At 33.5% G+C, this 27,226-nt stretch overlaps 1 protein-coding gene and 2 pseudogenes across 4 annotated transcripts in view; 1 reads left to right on the forward strand and 2 right to left on the reverse strand.

Annotated features, from left to right (window-relative positions):
• Window positions 1–12,587, forward strand: part of INTS13 (integrator complex subunit 13) — a 33,663-nt gene extending 21,076 nt beyond the window's left edge. For 2 of the 4 annotated variants that reach the window (XM_039882453.1, XM_039882452.1), the window contains exons 9-17: window positions 1,535–1,624; window positions 1,801–1,908; window positions 3,002–3,180; window positions 4,275–4,445; window positions 4,782–4,936; window positions 5,242–5,472; window positions 7,031–7,170; window positions 11,365–11,500; window positions 12,232–12,587. In XM_039882453.1, the coding sequence (XP_039738387.1) occupies window positions 1,535–1,624; window positions 1,801–1,908; window positions 3,002–3,180; window positions 4,275–4,445; window positions 4,782–4,936; window positions 5,242–5,472; window positions 7,031–7,170; window positions 11,365–11,500; window positions 12,232–12,271 (1,250 nt within the window). In that variant the 3' untranslated portion in view covers window positions 12,272–12,587. The remainder of the gene's footprint in view (window positions 1–1,534; window positions 1,625–1,800; window positions 1,909–3,001; window positions 3,181–4,274; window positions 4,446–4,781; window positions 4,937–5,241; window positions 5,473–7,030; window positions 7,171–11,364; window positions 11,501–12,231) is intronic. The other 2 variants (XM_039882455.1, XM_039882454.1) reach the window with 2 other exon arrangements.
• An 8,826-nt stretch (window positions 12,588–21,413) lies between these two features.
• Window positions 21,414–21,531, reverse strand: LOC120618708 (uncharacterized; annotated as a pseudogene).
• Window positions 21,532–26,534: 5,003 nt separating this feature from the next.
• LOC120618655 (uncharacterized) lies at window positions 26,535–26,653 on the reverse strand (annotated as a pseudogene).
• Between the last annotated feature and the right edge of the window lie 573 nt (window positions 26,654–27,226).

Raw genomic sequence — 27,226 nt, forward strand, 5'->3', positions numbered from 1 at the left:
GTTGTATATCTCTGAGATGACTCTTAGCCTCCTAAAACTCAACATACCCAAAACAACTTATGAGCTTTGCCCCCGACCTGGTTTTCTAATGTTCAGTGAATGATCCTATTATCTATCCAGTTAGTTATATAAGTCAGAAACCTCAAAGTCATCTTTGAGACATTTGTCATTCTTTATATCTAATCATCACATTTTTTTATGTTATCTACCATCTCAAATACTTCTATATCTGCATCTCTACTACCTTTACCATCTCCCTAATCCAGCCTATTTTTTTCACACCTAGTATCCCATAGTAGACTCCTAAATGGTTGTTTGTCTGCTCTTGACCTGCCAACTAGAATAACTTTCAGAATGCTAATCATGACATATTCTCCTTATCTTAAAACCTTCTACTACTTTTCTGTTGCCCTTACAACGCTCTGCACTGTCTGGCCCCTCTTCCTCTCCATTCTCATCTCACAGCATAACTCCTCTCCTCCATGTGTTTCAGCCACACAGACCTGAAACTCTTCATGCTCCCTCTGGCTACAGTATCTTAGTATCTGCTGTTGTCCTTGCCCAAATATTCTTTCCTTTTCTTTAGTTAATTTCTGTTTATCTTTTTAGAACGAAAACTAGTTTTCACTTCTTAAAGAAGCCTTCCCTGATGTCTCAGCATAGGTCAGATCTCTTTGTATAGATGCTCATAGCACTATATACATCTCCTTCAAAGCTTTGTCATCTTCAGTTTTTTATTTATTCATTATTATTTTATTAACATCTGCCTACTATAGACTGCATCAAGGCAAAAAATGCTCACTGTTTTTAATATATATATTTTATCTATCTATCTATCTATCTATCTATCTATCTATCTATCTATCTATCTATCTATATATATATTTTTTTTTTTAGGTGAGGCAACCCTTGGTTGACCTCACAGATTGCAAGGACCTTGTCAGCTTACAATACCTTATTTTTCATTTTTTATGCCTACAGCACCTGGTCTTCCTAGGTGGTCTTCCATCCAAGTACCAACCAGGCCCGACCCTGCTTAGCTTCTGAGATCAGACCGGATTGGGCTTGTTCAGGGTGGCATGGCCTCGCTGTTATATCTTATATATTTACTTTCTAGATTCCTCATTTTATGTTCCTTCTCATAAATTCATTAGGAGTCAGTATCATTAGTTGTGTATTTTAGATTCCTGTGGCTTTCTTTAAGTATTAAACCACATTATTATTTAATGGTGTCAAAGAGGAACAGTTGTAGATTCTCGAAATAAAAAAAAAATTGTGCCATTGACTTTCAGTGCAGTGACTGAGATGATGAAATTAATTAATGAGCAATTTGGGGGGAACGTAAATATTTATTTTACTCCTAGCTAATATCTAAACTCTATTTGGTATTTTTCTAGGAGATGTCATTAAAAAAATATTCTCCTAGAGGTATTTTCTCTTATAAAATTTAAACTCTTTAAGAAATCTTTGGTAAACAATTTTAAGTTTGTGGTCTATTTAGTAATGTTACTGTTTCTCTGACTTATTTTTAAAGGTGATACCCACTTAGGTGGCAGCAGTAGAGAAGGCTCGTTTAAAGAAACAATAACATTAAAGTGGTGCACACCAAGGACAAATAACATTGGTAGGTATTTAAAAATGATTGAAAGAGAAAAGAAATAAAAGATTCTTGAAGTGTTATATAGGACTCATTAATTTGCTTCCTTTCGAATTTTTGTTTTTCATTGTTTTAGGGGTTCAGGAAACAAGTTTTTTTTCCTTTTAATTGTGGAAATATTCCTTTATATTCTTTCAAATCAGTGTTTTCTTCTGTTTCAGAATTACACTATTGCACTGGCGCTTATCGAATTTCACCAGTAGATGTAAATAGTAGACCTTCCTCCTGCCTTACTAATTTTCTTCTAAATGGTAACTTTCATCGTTTAATAGTTGTTTGATTGAAATTATTACAAGTGAAGTCATTAGTGAGAATATGTGAAAATGTGAATTTTGGAATGCTATTTTCTTTAATATGATCATTTTATTTCCTAAAACTTTTTAAAGTTATATACTTATAAATACCCTTTAATAGTTTTGCTAATGTTTAAAAATAAGATGACTTTATGTCTTTAAATTATTGTATCTAAGTAACTTTTATTTAATGTATTTTTTTAGTATTTTTAAGTTAAAAATATGTTAGAGTCTATGTTGATTTTTTTTGAGAGATAGAATAATACAGACAATTATCTTGGCCTATTGAATTTTAAATACAAAGTATATATGGACTTACATTTCTTTGAACACTACACCTTTATCATAAATAAACATTATATTTTTAATATACCATATGATTCTTACACATATGGCCATCAATTTGTGTTTTCTTTATGTGAAAATTTAAAAAAAAAACATGTTATTTGATTTCATTTACTAAATTTAAATTCTAATAGCTTCTCTAGTGATTCTTATCAAATCGCTTTTTAAACCATCGATATGATGAATTAGGTTGCCTTTATCATAAGATTAATTTCATTGTTATATTTCAATTTGATTATCAGATTATGTAAAATCCAGATTAAATAACATTTGGTCATGTGAAACAGAAAGTAGTAATGATAACAATGCTGATAATGAGGTATTGTGGAAGTGAATTGAAACTGCTTTCTCCTCCAAATGTTTTGTAGCTTTGATAACTTGAGGGTTATCCAACAATTGTCTCATGTTTCTTCCTGATGTCCAGGAGAAAAATTTTATATGAACTTGTAATTGAATGAAAATAACCAAACATTATACTACAGACCACTATATTTATTTTGGAAAACCATCTATTTAATTATGTAAGCTTGGAGTGACCAAGAGAATGCTAAGGCTAGAGTTCAGACTTTTTGGACTTGAAATACAGATAATACTAAATTAGCAGTGCTGGTTAAAATATGAGGATTAATAAGTAAAACAAAAAATCTAGATATAAATCTTAAGGGAGAAAAATAAGATCCAGTCTGAATTTCATTACTTTTGACAGGCCGTTCTGTTTTATTGGAACAACCACGAAAGTCAGGTTCCAAAGTCATCAGTCATATGCTTAGTAGCCATGGAGGAGAGATTTTTTTACATGTCCTTAGCAGTTCTCGATCCATTCTAGAAGATCCGCCTTCAATTAGTGAAGGATGTGGAGGAAGAGTTACAGACTACCGGATCACAGTAAGACTAATATCTATAAATTTTATGTTTTGAGTCTGTCATTATTTCATCAGGTAGTTACTGAGAGCCTGTTATATGCTAAGATCTGTGACAAAAGGGTTTTGGAGTTGATAATTTATTATTTTAATTAGGTAAATTTCCTTTAATGCTTGTTCAAAAGAACTATTTATCATTCTTCCTTATGTATTCAGTTATACTCAGAAGTATCTGAATATCAGGGACACACTAGAATTATAGGAAATAATGAAAATTGATTTGAACTAATATTTTAGGTGGAACTTTATTTCTAATAACTGTAATGGCAAACAAAAACATTTCAATATTTGGATTGCTGCTACTTTTAAATAAAATAACACTTAATTTTTGTGTTATTTAAAGATACACATAAGGAAATTGTGTCTATTTTTGTTAGAAATTCTGTTGTTCTGATTTTAATTTTCACTCTCACTTATATTCAATATTTCGTGGCTACTTTTTGATGCGGTTGCGAAAATTACATGTGATTGATGTATATGAGTGTACTTTGTAAACCAAATTGTTATATATTGTAAGAAATTGTTTTTGATTAGGCTTTTCTTTATTGCTTTTACATCTTTTTTTTTTATAAGGAAAAAACTCATAAGTATTCATTGTGGAAAATTAAGAGAATGTAGATATCTTTAAAAAAAAGACTTTGTAAATTATCTATAATTCTATCATTCATAGATAACCACTATTAAAATTTCAATGTTAAGGTAGTTTCTTTAGTAAGCAGATTGGTACTCTAATGTGATTAACTAATTCTTTTATCTGTACATGATATAAAAGTTAAATTATAGAAATGAAGAAAAATAAGTGTTCCTTGGTTTTTAAAAAGTGGAAAGAACCATGAATGCATTTATGTTTGAGGCTTTATTCACCTTTATTATAATAAAGGCTTATAGATTTCAAGTTTGAAAAGAAGGAAAAAGTAGTGGGGGAAGTGGAGCTGTTAGAGAAAATGCTTTATTGCATATCACAGGACAGAAGACATCAGGGAAACATACTGTTACATGTAATCCATACTGAAACATTAGAAAATAGTTTCTAACTTTATCTTATTTGGTTATCATTAGGATTTTGGTGAATTTATGAGGGAAAACAGATTAACTCCTTTTCTAGACCCCAGATATAAAATCGATGGAAGTCTTGAGATCCCTTTGGAACGAGCAAAAGATCAGTTAGAAAAACACACCCGTTACTGGCCTATGATTATTTCACAAACCACCATTTTTAACATGCAAGCGGTAAGTGTTAAATATTTTATACTTTTCTTCTAGATTAGTTATATATTCTTTACAGTTACCATTTCTCAGGCAAAGAGTAAAATTTATGAGTTTGCTACAGTTAAAGAATTAGTAATAAAAAATTGAAGTGAAGTTTATATGTTCTCTTGCTATGGTGATGTTTAAAATCAATTGAAGTTCTGTCTAGATACTTTGATTATTTGTTTTTCAAAACAGATTTTTTTTCTTTCTTTCTTTCTTTCTTTCTTTCTTTCTTTCTTTCTTTCTTTCTTCTTTTCTTTCTTTTCTTTCTTTTTCTTTTCTTTCTTTTCTTTCTTTCTTTCTTTCATATAACAGGTAGTTCCTTTAGCCAGTGTTATTGTGAAAGAATCTTTGACAGAAGAAGATGTGTTAAACTGTCAAAAAACAATATATAACTTGGTTGATATGGAAAGAAAAAATGATCCTTTACCTATTTCCACAGTTGGTACAAGAGGAAAAGGCCCTAAAAGGTAGTTTTTTCTTACCTTGTCTATATATCACATTTATTTGATACATACTGTTTTTAAGCTAACTTACTCTATATGTAAATTATATGTTTGGAGGTCTGTATATATACATACGTATGATTGAGATGAAATGAGATAGATCATAGAACAGTGAAATTGGATACATTATAACTTAGAATTGTACCATTAACTATCTAGAAAGAGAAAAGAAGTCCATGTTTAATTATTTTATTTTACTTTGCCAGTAGCAAGTGACACCTTAATGTTAAAGAATATGTCTAAGATTGTTATTTTAAATCATTATTCAGAGATGAACAATACCGTATCATGTGGAATGAATTGGAAACCCTTGTCAGAGCCCATATCAGTAACTCAGAGAAACATCAAAGAGTCTTGGAATGTCTGATGGCCTGTAGGAGCAAACCCCCGGAAGAAGAAGAACGAAAGAAACGAGGAAGAAAGAGGGAGGACAAAGAGGACAAGTCAGAGAAAGCAGTGAAAGATTATGAACAAGAGAAGTCTTGGCAAGATTCAGAGAGGTGATTTGTTGACATTAATATAATACCATGGTGCCTTTTGGCATACCGTATTCTGCATATAGAACATTCAAATCTCATTTAATAGAAGTTCATTTAATATGTGTTTATTTCATTTGTAACTGAGATTTTATCATTCTTAAAATCTAAAAGATCTTGGACTTAAAGAGTTACGATTTTTTTTTACTATTAGGAGCAAAGGTTATGTTTAGTTTTTTTTCCCAATTACCATCTGAAAATTGTAATTCATGATGTTTGGTATCAGTATTTCCCTTATATGTTATGAATATCAAAGACATAAAACAATGTTCTTTGTTCAATAAATATTATTGAATGCCTATGATGTGCTAGGCATTTGGCATAAGCTCCCCGCCCTGGAAGAACATACAGTGTTGTGGTAGAGATAGGTGAGTAAGTGAGTGATTACAGCAAAGTGCGGAAAATGTTGTTATAATCATAGGCACAGATGCTCTTGGGAGCACAGAGGAAGAGCATAGTTCAAATTCTGAAAACCTTGATCAATAGTACATCATTTTCCCTAGTTTGTAATTTATATAATGATGTTGAGGTTAAATTTCAAGAAACATAAAAAGTAATAGAGGCTTATAAATAAAAGTATCATAACATATTAGCTGACTTTGTCTTCTATCTCCTTGCCAGAAATTCAGGTAAAAAACCGGGTAAATATTATAATGGCAAAGTAGTAAGTCCTTTAAAAATAAATCAGAACTTATGCAAAATTTCAAACATATAAACAGTAGAATAAATAGTTACTCATCATTTACTTTTGATAATTATCAATGCATGGCAGATCTCACATTATATATATCTACATCTAGTACCCTCACCACCATAACTATCCACCCTCCCCCATGGGAATATTTTGAAGCTAATTCTAAAAATCATGTCATTTCATCCAAAAATAAGTAGAATATAGAAACTTTTCATTCCCTTTGACCTTAGAATTTCATGTCTTCTTTAGGGCCACTTAACTTCTCAAACAGAATTGGCTCACTTTAAGAAGAGGAAAGAAAAAGTATTCTCATTCAGAGCCACTGACATTAAAGTATATCTCTGTATATAATTTTGAAACTGTTTCTTTTCTCTGATGAAACAAAATAAGGTTGGGGTTAAGTTCCTAACTTGTGGGATATAAATACATTTCCACAGTACATAAACTGGGGAACAAATGACAGTAGATTTCTTAAACTTTTTTTTAATTTGAAATAGTATTTTGTCCATATCTTTAAAAATTAAAATGGTAGTGTTTCTTCCAAATATCACATTTCTGACCTTTTTAATTTTAGCTTCCTCCATTTTTTCATATTTTACAGCTAACTAAATTACTGAATTATTACGTTATTATGTGAAGGAAAAAGGAAAACATGTATTCATTAAGCTCTCACTGATTTTAGATTGACATTTAGCTTTTGATTAGTTTCTAGGTTTAGTTTGTGAGAGCAGCTATCTTTTATTAAGACTGATATGCAAAGTCTAGTTTAATTATTGAACCATTTAGATTTCTAAAAACTTTAAATTGTATTACTTGTCGCTTTAAAAGATTAAAAGGAATCTTGGAACGTGGAAAAGAAGAGTTGGCTGAAGCTGAGATTATAAAAGATTCGCCTGATTCCCCAGAACCTCCGAACAAAAAACCCCTTGTTGAGATGGATGAAACCCCCCCAGTAGAAAAATCAAAAGGTAAGGCAGAACTGTGGTAACTATGTTTGTAAAAAGTTTTTCATTTTAGTTCTGTTTGTACAATGTCATTTACTGTTGCATATACCGGGAAGCTACTAACTGTTCCTGTTGTTTAGAAGATTCTTTGTTTACAGCCTTTGAAAATATAGGCAGTAAATATATTTATCAGCATTAAAGAAAAAGTAGTGTCATACCTTCATTCATGAAGCCTTTGGAAAATAAATGCTTGTACTATAAAGTCTGTGTTTTAAGAAATTTTAATTATGTAAATTTAAATCCGTTTATGTTCTTGACACTGTACTAAGTGCTACATTATTGAAGACAAACTATTTTCCCTAAACTCTTACTGAATTTAGAGAAAGATCTAATATCACCTATATATTGATAAATTAAAATGTGATATGAATGAATTTCAGTAAAAATATTATAAACAATATTTTCATAATAAAGTTTTTATCTTATATTTATTAGCCGAAATGTTTAATTTCCTCTTGAAGGAATTCTAGGCATCAAAGGTATGATTTAGGTTTGGGAGCTTCTGAAATCATTGTAGGCCTTAGTTATTTTAAAGGAAATTGGATTTAGTCTTTTAGGATAAATGAGAAATAGTATGACAAAAGACTGTCTGATTTCTTACCACTGTGCCTCTCTGAAGGCGATAAGACCTCAGGGCTGGTCAGATTATGATTATTGGCAGCTCATCCTAGAGAGAAGCTAGGCTTGTTTGTTATTTTTATATACTTCTACTATAGTATATAAATTGTGCCCATTTTACTGATTTCTTTGAAATCAGAGATAAGAGCAATCTTGTCATATTTGCCTCTCAGGCATTTGCCAGGGTGCCTGGAAAAATGATTAAATGTGTTAATAAATTATTCTACTTATCACATGCCAAAATATGTCACTGATTAGGATGAAAAATTAGGTTTAATTAAATAGTACTTCACCATTGCTTGGAAAATAGAACTATAAAAACTACTTATGATGGCAAAAAGTTGCAAGCAACCAAAACACATATTAGTAAGAAAATGACCTAATGATGGTGTGTCCATAGGATGGAATTTATATAGCCCCAAAATAATTATTGCCAAAAATGGCCACTCTTCCCTCTTGCTAATGTATTTTATTTAGACTTTAGCTTAACGAAGTGCTTTTTTTAGGAAAGACTTCCCTGACCTCCTTTCACAGTTAAGTCAGGTATTTCTTTGTGCTTCCACATTGCATCCCAGGATTACTACTGTGAGAGCACTTAGAGTACTGCATTGACATTGCTTATTGATATCTTTCCTCTACTATTAGTTTGAAACATTTAAAGGCAGGGCTTTTAAAGTTTTACTTTTATAGTGCTACCACTACCCAGTCTAGTTCCTGGCCCATAATAGAAATTGTTATTATTTGTTGAATACATGAATAAGTGAATGAATGGGTATGGTTTTTTTTCTTTTTTTTTTTTAAGCAGGCCGTAAAACCATCTTACTGTGATCTCCATTTTTTTTTTTTAAGTTTTTACATGCATATACACTAGCTTGTCACTTATAATTAAGTTAGATAAATCTTTGATGTCTTTCACCCTGGAAATACTATATAGAGGGGCCATTTAAGATGCGACTTGATTGCAAATCACTGTCTGTCCTTGTAACTTTCCGTTGAAGGCTGATACTTGAAACTCGTTTTCTCTTGCGTTTTATTTTACACCTAAGTCTCATGTCTCTTCTGATCCTCAACTTGTATGGGCCTTTTATTGTACTTCAGTTTCATCTGCTTTGGAAAATGACCTCCTAGGACTCTCCAAAGCAAATATTGTGTCTGTTGCATACTTTGCATGTAAGATTGGGCTATTCCAAACATGAACTCTAGATTTTAGAAAATTTATTCATCTCTCTTTGTATGATGCAGTAACAGAAAAACTAAAATGTAATTTTATAGATATAAGTTGACATTGAAAAAAGACCAAACTAGTTGTTAGAGCAGTGACATTATGGATGATTTTATTTTCTCCTTTTTATGTTGTTTTTAAAAATTCATCTGATGAACATGTATTAGTCTTATAATAAGAAAAAGAAAAGACTTATTTTTAAATTTATTTTTGAAAAATTTATATGCAGTAATATTAACTTTTTGATATAATGCATACAGTTGTGTAACAACCACTATCAGAACCAAAGTATAGAATGGTTTCATCACCCCGACAGTTCTCTTGTACTGCACCTTTGTAATCATCCTACACCTCCCCTAACTTCAGCCATTCATGACCATTGATGTGTTGTCTCCTCCAACAGTTGTGCCTTATAAATGAAATCATGAAGTATGCTACCTTTAGAGGTTGGCTTATTTCACATAGTATAATGCATTTGAGATTCATCTATTTTGTGTTTATCAGTAGATTTTTTTTTTTCTTTTTAAGGCGAGGCAACCTTGGTTGACCTCACAGATTGCAAAGACCTTGTCAGTTTACAATCCCTTATTTTTTTATTTTTTACGCCTACAGCACCTGGTCTTCCTTGGTAGTCTCCCATCCAAGTACTAAACAGGCCCAAACCTGCTTAGCTTCCAAGATCAGCCTTGTTTAGGGTAGCATGGCCCTAGACTTCAGTAGTCTTTTAATTCCATTATATATGACTAACTTTATTAGAAACTTCCAACTTATTTTTCCAAAATGCCTGTGCCATTGTACATTCAATTAATACCAGCAATTAATGAGAGTTCTGATTGTTCTGCATCCTCAACAGCACTTGCTATTGTCAGGATTTTTTTTCTCTTCTAATGGGTATGTGGTAATATTTCATTGTGGTTTCAATTTATAATTCTCTAATGACTGATGATGGTGAGCCTCTTTTCATTTGTTTGTTTACCATCTGTATGTCTTCTTTGATGAAGGGTTCATTCAGATATTTTGATCATTTTTAAATTGGGCTGTTTGTTTTTTTATTTTTGAATTTTAGAGTATTTTATTTATTCTGGATACTAGTCTTTTGTTGGATATATGATTTGCAGATATTTTCTCCCAGTCTATGTGGCTCTTCCTCCTCCAAATAGTGACTTTTGAAGAGCACACATTTCTAATTTTGATAAAGTCCAATATATCATTTTTTTCTTTATGATTATGCTTTTCGTGTTCTGCGTAAGAAATCTTTGCATTACCCTAAGTCACAAATATTTATTTTTATGTATTCTTTTAGGAGTTCTATAATTTTAGATTTTACATTTAGGCCATGATCCATTCCTAGTTTTTACTTTTTTTTATAAGTTGCAAGGTATGGGTCAGTGTTCATATTTTTGCACTAATATCCTAATTGTTTCAGCAGCATTTGTTGAAAAGATAACCCCTCCTCACTGAATTGCCTTTGTATCTTTATCAGAAATAAATTGATTTTATACATGAGAATATATTTCTGGATTTTCTTTTATGTTCCATTGGACTGCGTGTCTATCCTTTAACCCATACAATACTATCTCGCTACACACAGCGTCTTAAAATCATATAGTGAGTCTTCCAACTTATTTTACTTTTCAAAATTGTTTTGACCATTTTAATCCTTTTTCATTTAGAAGAAAGTTAACAGAGCAAGCCTAAGGCTATTAACATTAGAAGAGCCTGCTTGCAAGTTTGGCGCTTGGCTGGCATCAGGGCATATGGCTTTTAAAACATTCCCTAGATGATGAAGTTATTTTGCCTTATGTCTGAACTGAACACTCGCTTTCCTGCTGGGAGTCTGGAATTCTGGTGGTTGTAGTTTGGTAGAGAATGCCTATATGACCAGCCACTAATAAAAACTCTCGAGTTTGAGTCTCAAATGGGTTTTCCTGGCAGAAAGATTGTATGCACATGGCTGCATTTTTGCTGTTGGAGGGAGTAGGCACTTCTGTGAACCCTCACTGGAGGGAAAGAGTATAGAAAGCCTGCAAATAGATTCCTCTAGTTTTTTCCCTACTGATCTGGCTATGTATCCTTACTATGTTGCTGTAATTATTCTTAGTGACTATAACTTTGTTTAGTCATTTGAGTCCTTCCAGCGAATCACCAAACTAATAGGTGGTCTTGGGGACCCCTAAACACATACACTTTTGAATAAGGAGGAGATGATATTGCTTTAATTGTATAAAACAATAGAATTAAAGGTAAAATTTTAAAATTAGTAAAATTTAAATAATAAATTATTCTACCTTTTTCTCTTCTTTCAAATACAACACCAGGGCCAGTGTCCTTATTATCCTTATGGAGTAATAGAATCAATACTGCCAATTCCAGAAAACATCAGGAGTTTGCTGGACGTTTGAACTCTGTTAATAACAGAGCTGAGTTATATCAACATCTTAAAGAGGAAAATGGGTTTGTATTATTTATTGTAGAAATTGCTTTTGTTAATTGCCTTGTTATAATAAGAAATAATAAGCATTGCTTGTTTGTTCTGTTTAGCAATTTCTTATTACTAATAATGTGAATTGATATATGTTACCAATAAAGAGAAAAAAATTAACTTCTTTGATTCTTTGTACTTGTAAAAGACATGATTATATTGATTGTAACCCTGAAAGTATTTACTCCTTAGAGCATTTTTTCATTGCTCAGTAAACATCACAGAAGGAAAAAGCATAAAGAAAACTTAGTATGTAATACTGAATCTGTATAAAGTACCAAGGGAAAGTATTTTTCTATTAATATAGTATTAGGAATGTTGATTTTAGTTGAATAAATCTCAGGTCTCATTATTTTGATTTCTTTTTTAGAAGGCCTCTTGAAAATATATTGGTAAAGGAATTTCTTTAGTGGAAAAAGATATAAATCCTTGACTAAATGGCAAAGTTTTTACCCTTAGTTTTGCTTGGAACAGTATCATGAAAAAAAGGTCTTTGAAAGGAAACCTTAGGAAAGTCACTTGATCTCTCTGGGCCTCAATTTTCACTCATCTGCAAAATGAGAACGTTAAACTAGAGAAACCCTAACCTTAGTTCTTTTCTAAAGTGCTGACATTTAATTTCATGTGAAAGATAAGGAGAAAAATATGCATAGTTAATGAATGTTTTCTTTTACCAACTCATTTTTTTCCTCCTGTTTTTCAGAATGGAGACAACAGAAAATGGAAAAGCCAGCCGGCAGTGAAGGGTGACTTGAGGAACTAAATTTACTATATTGCCTAAATATTTTGGATGGAATTTGATATAAATACTTTTACAGCAAGATTGTATATGTTGCCTGGACTGGTTTTTACATTTTTAAAATATTTCAACTAACTTTATCTTTTTTGTATTAATTGTAAAATTGGCAGATATGTCAAAAAAAATACATTTGAGATTTGTCTTCCCAAATCACACAAATTTATTTTATGGTAAAGGGTTTTCCCTCTGGAAATGTTTTTTAAAAAATTCTTAGGCTTCTCTTTGCCAAATAAAAGTCTTAAAGTATCTGAAATGCAAAATATTGGAGTATTCCTTTTGGAAAATATATTCATTTAATGACTGACAACTTATAGAAATTACAAAGAAATTTTATCAACTTAGGTGAGATTTGCAATATTTAATATAAAATCTTGGCTGTTAATCTGCAGCATATACAGTGCTTTACTCAGAAGAACGTTTTTGTTTGCTTATTCTGTATTTTATTTTAAATATTTTTGTTTATGTGTTGCCATTTAAAAGCAGAATTTTCAGGTAGTTGGGTAAATTTGCATTTACCCATATTAGATAATGTTACATTTTTTTCCTGCTAAAAATTTACTTTACATTGACTTTTCATATTGGAAAAGAAGCATAAAGGAGATTACAGACTTAGAAGAAAGGAAGATCATTAGGTTATTTTTTTCCTTGAACGTAATCTTGTTCTCATCTCAGAAATGTCATGATTTTATGGTATACGTTTGGTGAATCTTCCTGTGCTTCTTCATTTGGAAGCTCATAACATATTGCAAGAAACATGTTTATATGGTAAATACTAATTCTAGGCTTGTCGTTTTTCTTTGAGCGTTTAGTAGGAGAGGGAAAAAGCTCTGTGTTTAAATATAGAGATTCATTATTTTCTATTAAAAAAATAACTAGTGTTTAAATAGAGGTTCGGCAGGCTCCCTTGTCAATCCAAGAAAATTTACATTGCTGTCTTTTATTAACTCCTGTCTCATTGTCAATCCTCATATCTCTCCTCTCCTCTAAGCTAGAGCCATTTTTATTCCTTATCACTGTGTTTAGATATACACCTACACAAATCACACGTAAGCATGACCAGGCCTAATTAACATCTTAGACTTTCAAAATTTAATGAGCAATAACTTAGTCCTGGAATATTGCATAATATTTACTTCTGTTTGGGTTCTAACCTTTTGTGTCTTTTTTTCAATTACATATAATATTATATATTAGGTTGACATATAATATTATATATTAGGTTCTAGTGTACAACATAGTGATAAGACATTTATATAACTTACGAAGTGATCACCCTGATAAGTCTAGCACCCATCTGACATCATATGTAGTTTTTACAATATTACTGACTATATTCCCTATGCCGTATTTTACATCTCTGTGACTTTTTATAACTGGCAATTTGTATTTCTTAATTCCTTCACACTTATTGTGTCTTATTTGTGTCTCGATATCTATTTTTCAACTTGTGCCCAGTTGGGACCCCTTGTTTGTTTATTTTTGAAGATCTAATTGGCTTTATTAAGTGATTCATGAATTGAGCTATATCCATCTAGCAAGTAGAATGGCATTCCCCTGGTTTATTTCTTCATCCAAAAATCTTTTTTTCACATCCCATCTTCAAACACTGGGATCCCTTTTTTACTTTAAATTTATGCTTCTCTCCTTCCAACATGCTAAGGCCATGCTACTTGTTGAGACAGTCTTATCTACATTTCAGTCTCCATTTTTAGATTCTATTTATGAACTGTCTTACTAATGATCTACCAGCTGGGAGAATATTTCTATGGCAGCATTTTGAAGTACAGTGCCACTAGCTTCCCATATTATTTCATGTTCGTTGCCAAAATTATTCAGCTGACTCATTCTACCTGCTTAACTAGATGTTTTTTAAGCACCCCTCACTACTGCAACTCACCCCCCAAGTCCCCTCAGAGGGTCAGGCTATGCAAAGCCTTATCTTGAAATACATATTCCAGCCTTTTGGTGGGTGTGACCACTTTTGGAAAAAAATAGAGGAATGACTTAGTTGTTGGTTCTTTTAAAACAGGGTCCATATTGGGAATTTATTAGTCAAGAGAAGTGGACAAAACGTTAAAAATAATTATCACCCATGTAATACTGGAGTCTATGGATAAGTTCATACTTAATGATTCCAGGATTCAAAAGTTACTCTAGAGAGAACAGGTACTCTTTCAATTATATTAAAAGATTCTGACATCAGCATCACTGTAGCAAAAGATATCCCTTATTTTTGCCCACCCCCTCAACCCACAAAAATTTGGCATCTGTCCACAGGCACAAGTGCCATTAAGGGAGCTGTGGGGTCTAGCATCATCTGCTGAGGGACCTGGGAGGAGTCTTGCCCACCTGTGTGTCAAGTAATAGGTAGACAGATCTAAGTCCCAGCTGTGGATTCTGCAGTAGCTTCTGAACGGGATCCAGCCTCTCACCCATGGTCCAGGAGCCTGTGGAAAACACTAACCTAGACAATCACTCATGGATAAGAGAGCCTTTGTGGAAGTCCAGGTTTCTAGAGGAGAAATTTTAGCACACTATTAGAGCAAGAAAATACAAGTCTGGACTCACTTGAATGGGTAAGAGAAACAGCTTGATTTTACCTGCATTATCTCTCCTCCAAGGTGGCATAACTTAGGGCTTAGAAAGATCTCAGCCCATGATTTCTCCCACGAGGGAAAGCACAAATGTGTGTGTGAATATCTGGCTTCCCCAGCTGTGCAGGGTGCAAGGGGTCTTATTTCTTTTTCATCCCATCCAGAGTACTGAGTCCTGAGCTACATGACTTGGAGGCGAGGGGTTGGGAAGAGGCTGGGAGAACATCAGATAGAACTCTTAAAGGACATTAAAGGGACATGGGTCCTACTAACTGCATTTCAGAGTCTTATCAAGAAGCTTGTCCACGAGCTACTGGGAATGCCTCACCCATAGATCCCCAAAACTGGCCCATGGGCAACCCTCAATGCTCCAGGTACCTCATATACCTCCTCCCACCGACCTGTGGCCAGCTTGCTGTGCACACTCCTGTTGGCAGTGATGAGAGTGAGCTTTGACAGGTAGTGACCACATGCAGAAAGCTGGCTTGAATCTGTAGGCCAGGGAAAGGCCACAAACTTGCTTTAATGCCACCTTGGAGAAAATAAAAGACACTTTTATCACTCCACCTGGTACATCGTAGACAAGGCATATGAGCTTAAAAATTTGTTAGGAGAAGCAGCAAAAAGTGTGGAGTGGGTACACCCAAGGAGAATCTGAGATAACCTTAGAACTCCTAGCAGGACTAATGGAAGATACCACTCTCCCACAGGCAGTTAGTAAAGACTGGAGTAGGTGACTGCTATTTCACATACAGAGGCAGCAACACGAAACTTCAAGGAACATGAAAAATCAAGGGAACATGACAGCACCAAAGGATCAAATAATCTTTCGGTAACTGAATCCAAAGACATGGAAATCTACAATTTACCCAATAAAGAATTGGAAATAGCTGTTTTAAGGAAACTCCATGAGCTAGAAAACACAGAAAGACAATTCAACAAAATCAGAAAAACAATATATGAACAAAATGAGAAGTTTAACAAATTTTTAAAAATGGAAATTTCAGAGGTGAATACAATGAATGAAATGAAATGGAAAGTGCAATAGAAAGCATCAGCAACAGAAGATCAATCAGAAGAAAGGATCTGATGTAGAAATGGGCTGAAATTATTCAGTCAGGAGAACAAAGAAAAAAATGGAAAAGAGTGAAGAAAACCTATGTGTTCTATGAGATAACCATCAAAAGAACCAATTTGCAAATTATTAGAATTCCAGAAGAGAGGGAGAAGGGACAGAAAGCTTATTTAAAGAAGTAATGGCAGAGAACTTCCCAAATCTTGGGAGAGATTTGGATATCCCAAGATCAGGAAGCTTATAGGTCAACAAACAAGTAACTTAGAGATCTTCAAGACACATTATAATAAAACTGACAAAAATCAGACAGACATAATCTTAAAAAATAAGCTTGTAACTTATAATCTAACCCCCATAAAACTATTAGCAGATTTCTCAGCAGAAACCTTACAGGCCAAGAGAGAGTGGGCTATATTAAAAGTGCTGAAAGAGTAAACTGTCAAACAAGAGTACTATACATGGCAAACCTGTCCATTAGAAATTCTGAGAGAGAACTTTCCCAGACAAACAAAAAGCAGTAGGAATGCATCACCGCTAGACCTGCCTTATGAGAAATGCTGAAAGGGGTTCTTCAAGTTGATAGGAAAATAAATAGTAACATGAAAACATGGCAGTATACCACCTACGGTAGAGGTAAGTATAGTCAAATTCAGAATTCTCTAATACTATAATATGGTGCCGTGTTATCCACTTTAAAATGAAGGTTAAAGGACAAGAGTATTAAAAATAGCCAATGATAATTTGTTAATGGACATGTAATATAAAAAGAGGTAATTTGTGACATTGAAAACAAAAAAATAAAAGCAGAGAGTTTTTGTATGTGATTGAAGTTATCAGCATAAAATAGCCTGATAAATCTATAAGAGTTTTTACATGAGCCTCATGGTAACATAAAAGACAAACTCATAGAAAATGGAATAGTGGTTACAGGGGGCAGATGGGTGGGATGGGGGAATTGGGGAGATGTCGGTCAAAGGATACAAACTTCCAGTTATAAGAAAAATTAGTTCTGGGAATCTAATGCACAGCATTGTGATTGTAATTAATAATACTGTATTATATATTTGAAAATTGCTAAAAGAGTAGATCTTAAATGTTCCCCACAAAAAATATGGTAATAATGTGACATGATGGAAGTGATAGCTAATGCTATGGTGGTAATCATTTTGCAATATGTAAGTGCATCAAATGTACATCTTAAACTTACACAATGCTGTATGTCAATTATATCTCAGTGGAGGGAAAAAAAGATTCCACTGACTAAAACCTTTATTTTTGTAATCATAGTATAAGACAAAATTTTCACAATTCTCTTATGATATGATTGACAAATAATTACAGTCATAAGTACTATGAGATTTCAATCAAAAAGTTCCAGTTTATTTGAATATTGTTCACAATCACTGTGTGGGTATGTGCGAATATCATTACAACTTATGTGTAGATTTATTAATATATAGATTTACTGACATTGGTGCTTCATGTAAGTATTAAGAACCAACCTGAACAATACTCAGTGTTGGAGGAAGGTCACCAAATTTTGAATTATTGACTACTACACTTGTATTCGTGACTTTACAGTATACATAGGCGCCCTTAGTTGAAGGCAAAACAATCTACAGAACTTTGTTTGAGATTTTTTTATGAAGCAGTGAGTTATTTGCTTTGTTATTTCTAGTGCATTTCAGGTAAAGTCGCCAGTACAATTGCACATATGTAGAGAACAAAAATGTCCAGATGCTAGTTTTGTTATAGAAGTGCTACTAATGCGAACAAATCTGGAATTTCTATATTATTGTAAAAATATTTAAAGCATTAAACTTAATTTAGGAAATGCCAGGGTCTGAAGTTACACTTATCAATTTTGATTTCATTGAGATCTCTATTTCTATAATTAAAATGAACATATTCATTTGAATCATATGAAATTGAAATTTTTATTTGTAAAACAGTTGAATATTGGCAATTTCATATGGTTCAGAGACTGTATATAGTCTTTATGTCTCCACTGAATATTCAATACAAACTGTAAATTTAGTAGGTTATATATCTTGAGACAAGTTCCTCATATGAAAGGTACAAACTTTAGTGTCTGATTAGAAGTGTTCCTATTTGTAAGATTTAAAAATAATTCCATGGTCACTCAATTAAAAACAAAAAGCTCCAAAGGAGAAAGCGTGATAATGAATTAAAATGCTCCTATAATTTCTTTCTAGTAAGGAATGAGGCTATAATAAACCATCTACATTAGAATATTAGAAGGAGGGATAAAATATTGGCCTACTTAAAAATAGACATTACATTATATTTATATACTTATCAAGTTCATGGACAGTCACGGGGATCAGGTGTAAAGGTCAGAGGGGTAGGAATAAAGAAGTGTCACAGGACCTGCAGAGATATTCAGAAGACTGAAGACTGAGATAAGGCCAACTGAAGATATGCCAACCGAGATGCTAGTAATTTCAAAAACCCATTTCTGTGAAATGGTGGCAGTGAAAACTAAATTACAGTGATTAAAATGTTACTTGAATGAGGTTAGAAATAGAGGATGTGAATATGGTCAGCTGTTTCAGAAGTAAAGCAACTAAAGTGTCCTTGCTGGTTATGGTAGCTTGATAAGGGAACAGAATTTAAGGAAGTTTTGTTGTTATTTTTTGTTAGTCTTTTAAAATCAGTACGATGAGTTTACTTATAATCAATCTAAAGATAAAAATACAGTGTAGGTTAAGGATTCAATAAGTCTTAGCTCATACATAGTAGAACTTTAACTTATTTCAGAATTTATTATTGTTAAATTATTCGTGTCTTTATGCTGTAGGTTGTAATGAATAATTTGGATTGGCAGTTTACAACATTTTTCACATTTGGAGATGCTGTTGCCGATGGTGCAATTACTCTCCATAATGGATGAGCCATTACATGAGTAGTTTATAGTAGTTCGGTCTGGGTGACATAAATTTATAATTGACCATCTGGACTTCCAAGGGGAAATAAGTGATTAAGAATTAATTGATAGTGTTAATACAATTAACACAGAGGAAGAATTATTTATTGCTTATCTTTTGACAGTTTGATTCAACAATTGTTTATTTTATCTATTTCTATATCAATTAGCCTTGTTTCTTATGCAGTTATTGATGCACTTGGGTTTCTGATAGCATTACTTACTTGTCCTCTGGTTAAGGAAAAGTAATAGCTAATGAGATCTCTGGCTAATGAGATCCATTTCATAATGGAATGGGAGTTGATGTTTTGGAGGTTGGGAGAATGGCAGCTCTTGTTTCTGTGGTAGGGATCACATTTTCTTTGTAAGGTTGATGTTGAGAAGATAGTGGTATCCCTCTTCATAACTGAGATGAATGTGGAGCTTCACATTCCAGGGAAGGTGGCTTCTGCGGCCTTAGCATATACATTTATTGTTTGGTATTACTTATTAAGATTCTCCCTTAAAACACCAGAGACTAAGGAATAAGTCTTATAGTTCTTACTGAAATGATAAGCTACACTTGCTGCTGCTGTCACAAATATGCTAGATGAGGAAAGAATGCTGTTTTCAATTAAAGACCCATTGTCTGGCTCCAGAAAAAGGCAGACCCCACTGTGATATGTGTTCTTAATTGTGCCAATTTTGGTAACATGGCATATGAAAAGTTTGGATGGACATTTCCAACAGGTCTCCTTAGGGTAAACATCACTTTGTCAATTTTTCTGTTGGGATACCAATTCAGAGAACTGCCATTGACAGAACATAAAGTTATCCTATACCAGAATATAATAGTAGATCCAGGTCTCAAGATAGTTAATACAATTTGTTCAGATTTAGTGGCATTTAGACAGTCAATGAGTTTAGCAAAAGCAAATCAATTCTCTCTCCTTTATAAATTAGTAGAAACTGTCTTTTATGTGCAGAGTGCAATTGTGGCAGGCAGTACTTTTGGGCAGCTTTAGTTTAATGGTCAAAAGCATCTGAGTAGCCAGGCCCCCGGAATCATTGGTAGAAAGAATAAATACCTGAGGGGAATATTGAAAATTCAATTCTAGAGGATATCCATATAGTTTTTGATGAGTCCCATTAAATTGCAGCCAGCTTTCTGGGGCTGAAGGATATTTATTTACTGATTTTATTACAAGCATCAAGTGAGTCGGGTTGCCATCTTCCTGATCATAAAATGTGTCAGGAGGAGTTGTGTAATTAAGTTAGTTCCCAATAGTTGCTGTTATCAATTGAATTGGATTAACAACTATTGGAAATGTGTTGAATTGATCCAAAAGAAGCAAACAAGAAACAAGTTTCAACAAATACCACTGTTTATTTAAATGTTTTAGGTTGTCTTGATGATTGATTTATTTCCTTCATTTTCACTTTTTGACCTGATTTGCATAGGAACGTGGGAAATCATCTACTGATACTCAGTAGGTATATGTAGTAGTCTATCTTATATTTAGGTACTACATAAGTAGCTACAGAGAGAAGTAAAAAGGACCGATTTCTTTCATCTCTGTTTTAGCCCTTGTTTTGGGGACACTTTCTCCATCTACTCAAGGATCAGATTCCATCCATCTGAAGCCCTGGTTTCCTCTTCTGTTTTCTTTTTCCCACTTACCTTTTTCTTACCACCTTTGTTCATCTTCCTTTTATCATCAACTGGTAGATTTTGCATTATAACCTTGATGCTGCTTCCACATATTCATGGAGTTTGTTAGTTTCCAAATTTCCTAATCCTTTCAACCTTAAGTTATAGTATGGAAGAAGATCCTGAAATTAGCTTATTAGTAGTATCAGGTAACCAAGTCTGGGTTAGGGAGCTTTAGGAAAACAATATTTTGGCAGCAGGCCCAAATTCCTAAACTAAGGGAGTGAGTGAGTTTTTAAAAGCACAACGGAAATTTTTTAAAGTTCAGGACATTAAAGTTGTATAATTGAATAGAGACATAGTAATGAACCAGTGTTCTGATTTCAGTTAACACATTTAAATCTCAAAGAAGCTAGAAAAACAATTCAAGCTCTGCGAAGATATGGTTTGGTGTTATCTGAGAAGGAAGAAGAGGTGATTATCACAAAAATGGGGATATGCTTTAATATAACAAAGTCATGTTTTAGATATTATGGGTTAGAAAGAAGTGGTGTTTCATACTATTGAACGAATCTAGAAGACAGAGTGGGGCAATCACTTGATGAACAGAAAGACTATTTTAAAGTGAGATTTGAACACTGTTGCATATTTCATGAGATCGATTAATAGTATATGTTCTAACTATTAGGGAGATAAGTTTCAAACAGGCTCAAGTTTCATCAGCTTTACCATTCCTTGGTGATAGCGTTGCTTACTTGTGTGTGACATGTCCTCAGGTTTCTGAGATTCAGAATGGAGAGCACATGTTGTCAGAATCTTTGTTTCTTTTTCTTTTTTTTATGCCTACAGCATGTGGTCTTCCTAGGTGGTCTCCCATCCAAGTACTAACCAGGCCCAACCCTGCTTAGCTTCCGAGATCAGATGGGATCGGCTTGTTCAGTGTAGCATGGCCATGGACAGAATCTTTGTTTCTTAAAACGATTCATATTTAGTTAAAGACAAACTGGTTGTACTTTGTCTAAATAATGTTTCTGGAAACTCTGTCATGAATCTGAGTAAAATAGCATCTATTTAATTTAGATGTTTAATTCAAACATAAGAAATCTCCCAGAATTAAAAATCCTTTATGAAAATTAGCATGGAAGTTACCATATAAGTATGCTTCCATGTGAAATAAGTTCTAAGAGAATCAGTGATACAGGTTATCAAGGTCAGAGAGGAGAGGATGAGCAGAGATGATAACATCTTACATTTAATGAACATTCAGCATATGCCAGGCACTGTGCCAGATGCATATTTCATTTTATCTTTACAGCAAATATATTGGGACAATTATTATTCTTGATTTATAAATAATGAAAATTAGTAATAAAATTAAGTAGCTGCCCAAGGTCACACAAATAGTATATTGTAGAGCTAGATTTTGAACCCCTATTTGACTATAGATATTGACTTCTTAATTAAATACTGCCTAGATTTGCAGCATATCATGAGAGAGAAGCTAAATGAAAGAAGATGGTCTTTACCAATTAAGATTGAGTTTGTTATCAAGCATTTTTCTAACTATGGTGGACCATAAGGTTGCAACAGATGATAAGTATGTTTCTGAGATAATTTAGGAATAATAATAACTAAACAGAGTATAGTCTAAATTATGGTTCAGAGTTTCTTGCAGGTTTGTGAACCTTTGATAAATCCGAATGTTTTATTTAATGTGTATAAAACACAAGAGAGGTACTGTATTTTGTTGTTGACTTTTGTTACACAATATACTCTTAAAATTTTTTCCTCCCTAAAATCACAATTTTCCTTGTAGAATTATTGGAAAATATATAGAGAAGAAGATCAAGCACTCATATTTTATGTAGTTAACATTAGGCACTCCATTTTAATCTTAACATTCATTTTAATCTTAATATTTTAACCAATAATAGTTGGTTACTGCTTGTTAGTGTAAAGATTCATTGAATAGAATTCATTGAATAGAAAAGTAAACAACTGTCACAATCTTACCTTGTATATTGTTAATGTCAGAAATAGTCCCATATCTTGTTGTTAATAAGTTTTTGGAGGTTTACGGGTGACTTATCACCATGTCAGTAGAGTCCAGGTTTAACATTGTGCTGTCTGGCAAAGTTTTGCTAGTTCTTGAGAATTTACTGAAAGCCAAATGTTCTATGCCTGACTACCAGACACTAAGAAAATGTATTATGGTGTTTGAGCCTATACTTTCAGGTAACCCAAATAAATACATTTGCAGATTTGGGCAGCTCAGAAAGGGACAAATCAGATAAATCATATGGCTGGGTAAATGATGAGGATTTTTTATAATAAGATTGAGTTTTTATAATCATATTACAGGATGAGCTTTCCTCTAAGAGGTTGTTGGTAACACAAACAGTTTCCTGGGGCAAACGAGTCAGATGTACTTTCCCATACAAATTTTGTACTTATTCTCATGCCAAGAGGTGAAATTGTCTCTGTAAGAATGGGGAATGAATAAAGCTGTTGAGAAAATTCAAAAGTCTCACAGATATGATTATGCTCATGAAGAATCTTTTGCTTTAGTTGGCTTTACAGGGGCAGTTGGCTGAACTCAAGGGAAAAATAGGAGGCTGCTAATGTCTCCTTTGCTGATGCTGAAGGTATCAAGAGACTGTTAGATGACTAAACGGATCTTTCTAGATAGACTGGAATAGAACCACTCCATTTGCTGAAAAATGTTGTCGTTGAAAATAGTCCTTCTGAAGGTGTGGCTATATCCTCTGTTACTTCCTCGGAGACTGAGGATCCAAGAAAATGAGAGTACTTGGACAAGGCAAGGAAGGCTTGTGAATACCAAGCTTGACTAATCGATCCTGAGACATTGTCAGATAAAACATGATGCTTTTGTATTTTTGTTTTGTGGATTGGGGTGTGCCTCTTCCTTTCCCACTCTGTAGAGTCTCATTTTTCTAGTAACATTGATGCTGTAGAAGTTCTACTCTGGAGGAAGTCAAAATCTGTGAATGAAGTAGCTGTTAATACCGTAGAAGGAAGGACCTCAGGGAAAGTAAAAGAATATTCAAGGTTTATTGTCAAGGACATTTCCTTTAATGAATTCTGTGATACTACTGTATGCAATGGACTTGTACTCTTCATGCACCTTAGTGTATTTGGAATAATGTCACAATCAGGAGTAGAAGTTAACTGTCTTAAGGCAACAAATAAGATGGGAATTGACAATGTCTCATCTTTAGGGATCCAATGACTCACTAAGGTGGGTAACGAATCAGGGAAAGGCTTGCTTACTTTTGTTGTCATATCAGTTGACTCCATTGTTGTGACTGGGGTAGTCTTTAAGTGTCTGGGTCTTGTCTGACATTTTTGAAGTAATTTTCAAACTTTAATCTTATATCTTAAAATTTGGGCAAGATAATTGGAGGAAGTATGCTGTTGAAAAACTTGGCATTAGCTCAGGTAGTAACGTAGAAACCTTGGACTCCATAGGTCAGTAGAATTGTACAGTCACCTTATAAAGAAATGACATGCCTAGTATCTTCAGCCAACACTGGAAGATTCCTCAGGTGCTTGTTTATCTTGCTTCTGCATGGGCTCATAGTCACTAAGAACAATCCAAGTGGAAATAGTCTGTCAGTGTGTATACCAGAAAGAGACGCTTTTGAACACCAAGAGCTTCAGCAGCTGCTTTGAGAGTTATTTCAGTTATAATAATGGAAAACTCTTTTGAGCCTCCTTGGGCCCTAACACTGAAGATTTAAAAGAAAAACAGCTTGGATTATTAATTTTTTTTCGTTAGCAATCCTTTCAGTATCTTCACACACATCATCTCATTGCTGACTCTGACTAGCAAGGAAGAGAGCACAATTATTATAATACCTAGTTTATAGTTGCCAAAATAGATTTGATGTGGCTAAAATGCCCAAAGGCACAGAATAAAGTACCTGATCTAGGCATTCCGACTTTAAATTGGAAGGTGGAGATTTCAGTGGAAAAATTGTGGATTTTGGATTTAGAAAGTTTAAATTCAGTTTGTCACTTAGACCAGTTATATCGTTTTGAGATACTGCACCTTAAATATTACTCCTGCTTTCTAACTTAAACTGCACCTCCGTTTAAGTTAGAAAGCAGGAGAAACATTTACCTTGCAGAAATATTTTGAATATTAATTGATATAAGGTCGTTTACAAATTACCTGGCACACAAATAAGTCCTTCACTCTACTGCACCCTTCCTGTTCCTTTTTCTCTTTCCCTGTAAATTTTCTTATCCTTCCCTTTCCTGTTTTCTTCCCCATGTCCTTCTCTTCATCCTACTGGTGTCTTTCCTTTCATCCTTCTGTATCCTTCTCTTCCTTTCGTCCTTCCCTTTGTTCTGCTTAGTTATACTTCTCTATCTCACATCTTTTGCATCTAGTCCAACTGTGGATCTCTTCTTAGATGGAAGTACTGATTAAAGGTCCCTGCAGTTACTAAATGTGCTCTTTTAAGTAACAGCTCACGGTGGAGTCACATGGCCAGTATCTGGAAAAGTGTGGCTTTGCTGAGTGGAAACTCGTTATAACTCTCAGAGATCCAGAAAGGCTCTGAGTGTTAGATAGCTTTAGTTTACTATTGAAACAAACAGACATGCTAAACTGAAAAATTAAGTATAAAAGAATATTTAAAAATTATAGGTCTTTCAAGAAAAAGAAAATAGGATTTATTTTTAGGGTGAAATAGATTTTTTTTAATGCATTCATAAGGCTTTGTTTTTTTCCCTCCGTGTCTAAGACCTTCAAATGTAGTAACTGTCGTGGAGTCCACAAGGCTCTTCAAGATCCAGGCTCTGCTAACTTCTCGAGCCACATTTCCTGCCACTCCCCAATTTGCACTGTGTTCCAGTAATGCAACTTTTTGCATAGTTTCCCAAACATACCATGCTGTTTAAATTTTTGTAACTGTTAAAAAGGTCCTTGTTTGAGCTAATAGCGCCTTTCCTCCTTTCCTGGGTGGTGACTTCTTGACCTTTAAAAATCTGTCACCGACATGACCTCATCCAAAAAGATTTTGCCAACATTATCCCCTAAATTGAGCTAAGCTACTAATTTAGCCTCTATGTCTTATGTATGGCTGTGTTATTGCATTCATTACACTATTTTTATTTTTAACATTTCTGCATAGCCTCCTGGGCTGTTAGACTGAGTTCCTTGGCAGCAGTTTCTTCATATTATCTCCTGCTTCTAGCTCAGGGATCTGGTAAACAGTAGGCACTCACCAAATTCTTATTGAACAAACAAGTGAATAAATGAACACAAGATTGAAAAAAGATGCAACGATGTATGTGAAAACACTTTATAAATTGTGAATTGTAGAAGTTATTGTTGACCTGAAGTATAATTTGCATTAAAAATTTGTTATAAGTTAAAAGTAACTTTCTAGAGAAAAGCTTAAAAATTTTAGATTAAAAGGGATAGTAAACAGCATGGTTATTTCCATTTTGGAAAATAATTTGAGGAGAATAAAAAATACTCAAAATGTGTATTGTTAACCTATGTAAAACTAACTTTTAAATTATTTTTAATATATAACACATGAATACAATATAAAATTCACAAGGTACCTTTTTTATCCCTTAGCTCTGGTTGCCCAATCTCCTAGTTTCTCTTCCTTATTGTTACCATAATATTCAGATATATTCTGTGCTGATAAGGTATACATGTATAAATAGGCTGTCTTTTGAAAAAGAAGAGAAAGGACTGTTTTCACTTAGCACATGGTAAAATAAAATATGAGAAATAGAAACTTAGGTCTCAAGAATTCATTTATTTTGAGAGGTTTTCCAATTCAAAGGCATTTCCATAATAAGCTTTGTTTTAAGATCCTGTTTATTAACAGCATTGTGAAATATCTCTACTTCTTCCCTTCGTAATGGTCTTTGTTCCTCCCTCTTTCTTTTCTTTTTCTTTTTTTTTTTTTAATGTGCCTGCAGCACTTGGTCTTCCTAGGTGGTCTCCCATCTTAGTACTAACCAGGCCCTACCCTGCTTAGCTTCTGAGATCAGACAAGATCTGGCACATTCAGGGTGGCATGGTCCTAGACCCTCCCTCTTTCTCTAATATAAGGTTTTACTTCTTTAAATCCTATCTTTGTTCTACACACAGCTGCCCTGGTACTTTTTAACGAGGACACTTACCCACTTGGAGAAGGAATCTAGCTTGCTTCTCTCACTTCATTCCTATCCAGCATTGAAGAGTAAAGATGATGGAGCCTGTCTGTGTTTGCTGGAAACAAAACCCTGCAGATACTAGCACCACGATCCTCCCTCATTTTCTGAGGGCAGTCCTTGCAAAGTTTTGATAGGGGAATTATACTCCAGCCATCTTGGCAGTTTGACATTATGGACCAGTATAACCTGTTCGATTACATATGAAAAAAAGTCTGAACGTGCCTTTAGGAAGAGATTTTAAATTTGTTTACTCTGTCCCTGTGGCAGAACATTAATATCAAGAGTTAAAGATCTCTGTTGAGGTATAAATGTTAAATTTAATCATAAATCAGTTTTTTTAAAACCCTAAAAACAGACATTCTTTCATCTCCAGCTTATAAAGTCCTTATGGAAAACACAAACTCTGAGGAAAAATTACCAAGTAACTCATTAAAATACTTAACTAT

This window comes from Pteropus medius, unplaced genomic scaffold, assembly GCF_902729225.1.
Source record: "Pteropus medius unplaced genomic scaffold, Ma_sr-lr_union100, whole genome shotgun sequence".
NCBI classification, from domain to species: Eukaryota; Metazoa; Chordata; class Mammalia; order Chiroptera; family Pteropodidae; genus Pteropus; species Pteropus medius.